The sequence below is a fragment of the Pelobates fuscus genome, chromosome 5 (genome assembly GCF_036172605.1).
Source record: "Pelobates fuscus isolate aPelFus1 chromosome 5, aPelFus1.pri, whole genome shotgun sequence".
In the NCBI taxonomy this organism is placed as follows: domain Eukaryota; kingdom Metazoa; phylum Chordata; class Amphibia; order Anura; family Pelobatidae; genus Pelobates; species Pelobates fuscus.
This window is the reverse complement of record NC_086321.1, coordinates 183,791,960-183,799,729: the sequence shown is the minus strand read 5'-3', so window position 1 is coordinate 183,799,729 and position 7,770 is coordinate 183,791,960. Positions and strand designations below refer to the sequence as shown.

General features: G+C 38.1%; 1 protein-coding gene across 1 annotated transcript; it reads right to left on the bottom strand.

The window, feature by feature from the left end:
• Nucleotides 1–2,353: 2,353 nt before the first annotated feature.
• Nucleotides 2,354–3,352, bottom strand: LOC134612119 (taste receptor type 2 member 40-like). Its single transcript, XM_063456497.1, has one exon. The coding sequence runs from the start codon at nt 3,350–3,352 to the stop codon at nt 2,354–2,356; it is 999 nt and encodes a 332-aa protein (XP_063312567.1).
• Between the last annotated feature and the right edge of the window lie 4,418 nt (nt 3,353–7,770).

The window sequence follows — 7,770 nt, the reverse complement described above, 5'->3', positions numbered from 1 at the left end:
CCAGTGTTGAGTAAAGGAGACCAAAAAAGACAAAACAAGTACACTCAGCTATCCAATGATTCCTTTAAATCAGGGGTTTCAAAGTCAATTTAATTGGGAGCACAGTCATTGTCTTTCATGAGGGCTGCAGATCCTGTCTGCCAGAGGCACACTTATACTCATAAATCCATACTCCTATTCACAAAAATACAAAGAAATCATTGCTGCCTTACACGGGATCGGTGCAGGAGTTTTTAATGATGCATTTTGCTGCCCCCCAAAAATGCATCTTCACCTATGTAACACTGCTTTCTTAATTTTTTAACCCATTTAGTGTTTCATATCCTCTCTCGAATGTCTTACCCCTTTTGCCTCTTTGTGTCTTACACCCCTTGTAGTGTATTTTATCCACCCTTTTGGTGTCGTACACTAATTTGTATGTCTCTTAAACCCCCCTTTTTAGAGATATACACACACAATCAGACAGAGAACTACAGACACAGTCATACAGAGACATGCAGACACAGACATACAGAGATATACAGACACAGTCATACATAGACAGACATACAGACAATGTCCCCAGGGACATGTGCAATCAGGTCTCTGGGAAGCATCCTGTCTAGCTCTATAACCTGTGGATCCAACTCAGCAGTCCAGGCCCATCACTAGGCGCCAGCACAGCTTGCGGCATGCACAAGAAGTGACCAGCATTTGTGCCCCTCATGCTGGTGTGCCTTAGGTAGCCACCTGTGCCGCATTACGGTAGCTCCAGCCCTGGCTTTATATACAAACACACAGCTACACACTTCAATATGCACACACTTCAACATGCACACCCCTGCATCTGTAGCATGCTTGAGCTATGGATGGAGGATGCTTCCCTGCTCTATATGCCTCAGCCAACCTCCTCACTAAAGTTTGAGCATGCAAGTACAGAATGCCTTACTGATGAGGCTGGCGGGAGCACACAGTCTCCTCAACCACAGCAGGTAAGGGCATGATTGTGGCCATGATGTGGGCTAGGCCACCAGCAAACTAGTCATATAGTGATATGCCTTGGACATACCTCTGTATTCCTGGATGACTGAACATGGGCCACATTTAACTATTCAGTGGGCTGGGCTGGAAATGGCTCTTGAATATTGAGGCTCCTACTTCATACGGAAGCATAGAAAATAAAACTGAAAAGTTGAAAACGGAAATGGATGACGCTTTAGTTCTTACTGTCTACATTAATACACCTTTGGAAAATGGCAGTGACAGAATGCATATTCCCTAAAATGCTTTTTCACATTGAGGAAGTGTTGTTTCTCTGTTTTACTGAGAAGCATGTTTGACATTGATGCACAGACTTGTTATAAATGAGGGAGATCAAGTAACTTGTATTACTCATACACCCTTCGGGAAAACAGACTCTGATATATCATAATATTAACCCTGAAGTTGGTTTCCAAGTTGACTAACATTTCTAACCAGATAGGTAAGAATATAGAACACTACCTTGAAGGTTCTCAATCTTCAGTCCTGAGCCATTACAATATAAACAACTGAACAAGGCACAGGCTCCGGATTGCAGCAGTCGCTCTAATAGCGTTGGTGCATAGTTGTAGATGAGGCAGAAATCTCACAGAGGTAAATAGAACCCATGCTCTCTGAAAGAGAGTTAGTTCTATAGATATGCCTGCAATGAATATACTCTTACTTTTGTGAAAGTCTACATCATTAATAAAAGTTCCTAATGCATTATCTTCTTTCTTGCATGAGCCACACACCTCCAAAAATATTCTGGTCATAAAAAGTCCTCTGATCCTGAAAAGAAGTTAATATCCAAAGATTAAACTTATGGAAATTATGGAAATCACAGTGTTCACACTACTTTTACTAGAATAAGACTAAGTGATCTGCTGAACAGGGGCTATAATTGTGAAATATTCAACATATAGGTGGGACTGGGAGAATAGAGCATGATTCAGGGTAAATAATGACCAGTATAATCTTACATTTTAATTTCTAATTCTTATATTTTCTCTCGGGTTTTGATAGTTTTGTTGTCCTCAGATATATATGTCAATCTATTATCCTTTTTCCAAGAAATATAAGCAAAATATCCTGATAGATTACTCTGGATTAGCCTTTGATTTTAAATAAGCAAAGTAATGATAACAACTTCTGTTGAACTGAAAACTACCAGGATTTCATACTTAGTGACCAGTTCCATCAATACATCTCATAAAATGATATGGCCTATAGACTACCTAATTGTAGAGTGAGAGATACCAAGTACTTAACTAATTAGTATGCATAAATACATAATTATTTATCTGTGAAAACCTAATCAGTGTGTGATTGAACATTATTACAAAAAATGTAATTATACATATTGACATATATCAGATTCATTTTTTTGGATTCTAAGCTTTATAGAGAAAATCGTTGGTGCCTCTGTCTGCTCGTTGCTCAGTTTCTCAGAAAGTCGAAGTAAGTTCAATCGCACTAAGTTCATTATCGATTTTTTCAGCTTAATACTGCCATGAATCAGGATAATACTCTGTGCTGGTGAATAAGTATAAATAATCAGCAAGCAGATGCAAAACCCAGGACTACTGGGAGGAAAGAGATCTAGAAACATCATGATCTCAGAGATGTAGAAGGACATATAGAGGAGAAGAAGACTTCCAACAGTGCGGGCTGCTCGGTTTCTGGCCTTTGCACGAGGACTCTGAACTTTACTTGCCTTATCAACTTTGTTACAAGGAGACACAAGTGACCTAAGGATTAGTCCATTGGAGATAGCAACAAGCACTAGTGGTAGGGAACAGCCAATAATATTACTGGAAAGCAGGTATGTAATACTCAACTTGGGAATATTCCATTCCAAGCTTATATTTCTTGATGCATTCCCACTAAGGTGCTCCTTGTAGGAACTACAGACCGCTGGAGCACTGATAGCTGCAGATGTGATGACTGAAGTCACAAGAAACCATGGTACTATCTTGGATATCCCCAGTTTGAGACGCACCAGGAAAGGATGGGAGAATATGACAATCTGCAAGCAGTAGTAAACACAAAGGCAGACAGTGAACCAAAAGCTGGAGAAGATTGGGAAGTACAACATGGATTTTAAAGTGGAGAAAATGCCTTCAGAGAAGTATATATCACTCCACAGGATGATCAGCAAGTCATTTGCTATCATGACTAACTGGAAAATTATGTTTGATATTCCAAGTGTGACCAAAATGAGGTCAGAAGGACTGAGGCCTTTTTCCTTTTCAAAAAAAATTACAGAAATGATAATACAATTTGAGACTATGCCTGTTATGCTCGTAGCTCCCAAGAAAGCCATGGATGTGAGAAGGAAAACAGACAGCATAGACTGAAGTTAAAACTTTGGCATCAGCAGGACTTTGTGTTGAAAAATTAAAATATTTGATTATGATATTGCATCATTATTATTACTAGTGAATTTGGTATCTTCTAAAATTATGTAAAAGTTGCTAGAATGGAGAGAAAAGAGAAACTGCTTAGTGGGTTCAAAGAATAATGACTGAATACAGTTCATTTGTAAATCTGAATAAGAAACATAATTCAATTAACAACCAGAGCATTGTTTATTAATCTACTTCTCAAAATATGTACCACTTTACTAAAATAAATGCATAGCTTTTATGAAACATAGCCATTGAATGTATGATGTGTGGTTAAATTAGAAAAATTATCAGCTAGACTAGTAGCTTTAACAAACCGCAGATAATCTAGAACAGGGGTAGGCAACCTTTTAGCAGCACTGTGCCGATATAGGATTGTGATGTCCCAGAGTGTGCCGGTCCTATTTTTTTTTTTTAATTGAGGTGTGTATGCTGCTGTATTCTGCTTGTGTTATTTATACTGTAATTGCTTTGCATCGTTGTATTTGTGCGTATATGAGCTGTTATATTGTATATGTTCATGAGTAGTTTGTGGTATCGTGTATGATACATATGAATATGGGCTGTGTATGGGGGCAGCTTGTGGAATTGTGTGTGTGTGGATGGATATGTCACATTGTGTGTTTGGTAGTGTGTGTGGGGGCTGTTTGGGGTATAGCATGTGAGAGGCTGCATGTGGGGTTGTGTGCATGTATGTGGATTGTTAGTGGTGTTGCGTTTGTGCGGATTGTGTGTATGTTTGTGTGTGGGCTGTCCGTGTTATTTGTATGAGGGGAGGGTTATTCTGCATTTCTGTGTATATCTAGCAGTGTGGGTTTCTTCCCTGGGTTCCAGTGGGGACCAGGCCAGCCAGGTACAGGCCAAGGACAGGAGCTGCAACAACAACTACGAGCTGCTCTACTACAGAGTGGCTTCCTATTCACAAGTGCTGGAATAAAGTGCTCTGAGATCACTTCCTCTATGTGCTGCAATGCATAAATTGAGGATTGTCCTTCACCACCTCTTCGTATTAGCAGATATCTGAAGTTTTACTGGGACTCCTGATAGGCCAGAGCCTGTTTGGCTCTAGCAGCCTTGAGTGCCGTGCAAAGGCACCTCGAGTGCCGTGCATGGCACTAGTGCCGTAGGTTGCCTACCCCTGATCTAGAATCTAAGTGCAATTAGTAAACTGAATGCTAACATAAAATATAAAGACTGTCCATTTATACATAGTGAACTAAATATATTGGATAATTGTGCACTCATGATAAATAAAAAATAAAATAAAAAAAACTTTATTATATAAACATTATTGAAGCAAATACTCTGGGAATGACCATTAACACACTTAGAATGATATAACAGAAAATATGCAGTAGTACACAAAAATGAAATATGAAAAAAAATAAAAATAATAAGTACCGGTAACCAATTCAGTGAAAAAGTAAAATATAAAGTAAAATGGCAAATAAATCTTTTTTTTTAAATGTATTTACATATATTACATATTTAATAAATAAACACATTTTTTATTGCTTTTTCAAACTCATTTGTTCGCTTCTCACTTGACCTTTGAATAAAATCAACATTTAGTGGCTAAATGTCTTTATGTCACTTAGGAGATACCAATTTGGCCAATCGATATTGTGTTAGTACTGGGCAAATTACAGCTTAAACATTGGTTTCAAATGTTTTTATTCAGGGGTACAAGGATTTAGGATATAAATATTATGGTTTCTCATTTCCAAACGTAATTTTATTTACACTGTTGGATATTTTAGGAATTTCCATATACCCTGTTAGAACACAAATATATGTAGACATTCCCAAAATTACTGTAATTCTGTATCACAAAGACAAATAGATAGGTATTCTAGAATTAGACCTCGATTTGATATTTTTGCATAAGCTTTCAAAATTAATTTATATTTTTGGTAAATGTTTAAAATAATTTAATATTATAAAAAAAATATTTTTGCTATTTTTTTATATATTGGTGTTTTTTATATATTTTTTTACATTTTAATACATTGAAAAAAATATTTTAAAAGTTAATTAAAACTTATTAAAACATGCTTACTCAACAATATTAAACTGAGGCCTTAGTGTGATACATATACATATATACATAATACTTTATATTCTATTTATGTTTCATTAAAGGGGAATCACCAAATTGCAGTATTTTATATTATGTTTACCTAATCCCTATTTTGTTTGTTTTTTAATTCTTTATTTTTTAATTGACAGGCATTACAGGAATAAATAATTTGACTGGATGCTTACGCAGAAGCTCCGTGTGGTCTGTGGCATACATACTAGCACCTCTTCATTTATTAAGACAGGTTGTGTCCAAGGGCATGATAATCTCATCAAGCATTTGTAACCTTTCATACATCAGTCGTATTTTATGCATGCAGTACCTTATCCCTGTTCGTGCGGTCCAGCAAATGCCATCAGCCTTTTTTTGTTTTTAAAAGCTTAATAATATAGTAAGTGAAAGAATTAGAACTTAATCGTCAAATACCATAGATGAGAATAAAATAAAAAAATGCCTCAGCTATCTCTGTGAAAATGTAGTTTACAGGTTTTGGGAAGTAAAAGTGTGAGCTTATGCTCTCCTTCTATCTCCTTCATCTGCCCTAGTGCCCCTGGGTGGTGTTGCTGCTCCCTTGATCTGTCGGTGGTGTTTACCCTCCCATCGCTTCCGAGGGTGCCCATTCCTTTTCAAAGTATTTGGTGGTGTTATGAACTAATGCTGGGAGTTTGTCCATTAAGTAGTTGTCTTGGAGGAGTCGTGTTACTTCTGTCATGTCGGAGGTAGTTGGGTCTAGCCACTATGGTCCTTCTGGCCAAGTGACCTTGTTCATTAGTTTGTTGTGTTTGGACAACATGAAATCAACAGGTCTGGCCAGGAGAAAGGCCCAAGGATCTAGGTCGATTGGTCTCTCTAGTAAATCAGTTAGTAGATCTCTAACTTTTCTCCAGAGTGTTTGTATTTTGTTGCATGCCCACCACATATGTGTGTACGTGCCCTTTTCGCCAAACAGCCTCGCCAGCAAAGATCAGTTGCCCCTTTGCCCATGTGGTGTAGCTTGGTGGGTGTGGTGTACCAGCGCATCATTGTCTTAATTGATTGTTCTTGGAGTCTTACACTGATTGATGCTTTGCTTGCTGCTTCCCAGATATCCTGCCTCCCACTGGTTCGTATAGGTCAGTTCCCCCCAGTAAGTGGATTCTGAGCTAATTGCGTTGTATATGGTGGTAATCAGACCATTGCTTCCGGTTTCCCTGTCACACAGTTTTTCAAAGAAAGTCGGGGGCACTCTGTAGCCTCCCACACTTTGTTTCGTGTTGTGAAATCTCTTAGCTGCATATAATCCCTATTCTTAACAAATTAAAAAAAAATCTGCAGTGTTGTAATTAGCTCTATCGTTGAACTGGACACCCTAATTTTGGTTCTCTGTCAGTAACTGTTATCAACTTTGCCCTTTTCTGTCATAAAATGTATTTATTTTTTATTCACAATACAATGTGTGCCATGGCTATGCCAGGACTGAACTGACTTGTGATGTCATTTGCTAAACAGTTACCATATGTTAAAAAGAAAACAGAGCACCACATATAAACAGGTTAACAGGTTAAATAATATTTGTCTTTAAAAGCTTTAAAATCAATTGCCCGAGAATTGATAGTTCCTCTTTAAAATAAAAGGACCAATCTTGCATAATATGTGACACAAGTTGCATAAGTGCAAAACTTTTAGATAATTTTATCATCATTAAATTCTCCAAAACTCTCCGTGGGTTATCAGTCCAGGGTATCAAGGGATAATTATAACAATGCAATTGCACCTCTCTTCATTCACAAAATAGAGCCTACGAAAGTAATGTCTAGTGAATAAGCAGCTCTAAACAACAATATTTTTGAATATAGAAATAACATTTAAGTGCATTTTATTAACCCCTTAAGGACACATGACATGTGTGACATGTAGAGATGTCCCGAATAGTTCGCTGGCGAATAGTTCCCGGCGAACATAGCTTGTTCGCGTTCACCACGGCGGACGAACATATGCGATGTTCGGTCCGCCCCCCCTATTTGTCATCATTGAGTAAACTTTGACCCTGTACCTCACAGTCAGCAGACACATTCCAGCCAATCAGCAGCAGACCCTCCCTCCCAGACCCTCCCACCTCCTGGACAGCATCCATTTTAGATTCATCCGGAAGCTGCATTCTTAATGAGAGGAGGGACAGTGTAGCTGCTGCTGATTTAATAGGGAAATCGATAGCTAGGTTAGTGTATTCAGTGTCCACTACAGTCCTGAAGGACTCATCTGATCTCTGCTGTAAGGACAGCACACCAAAAAGCCCTTTTTAGG

Coding starts and splice junctions, on each gene's coding strand:
- LOC134612119 (XM_063456497.1), bottom strand. CDS start 3,352: ATGCTGTCTGTTTTCCTTCTCACATCCATGGCTTTCTTGGGAGCTACG.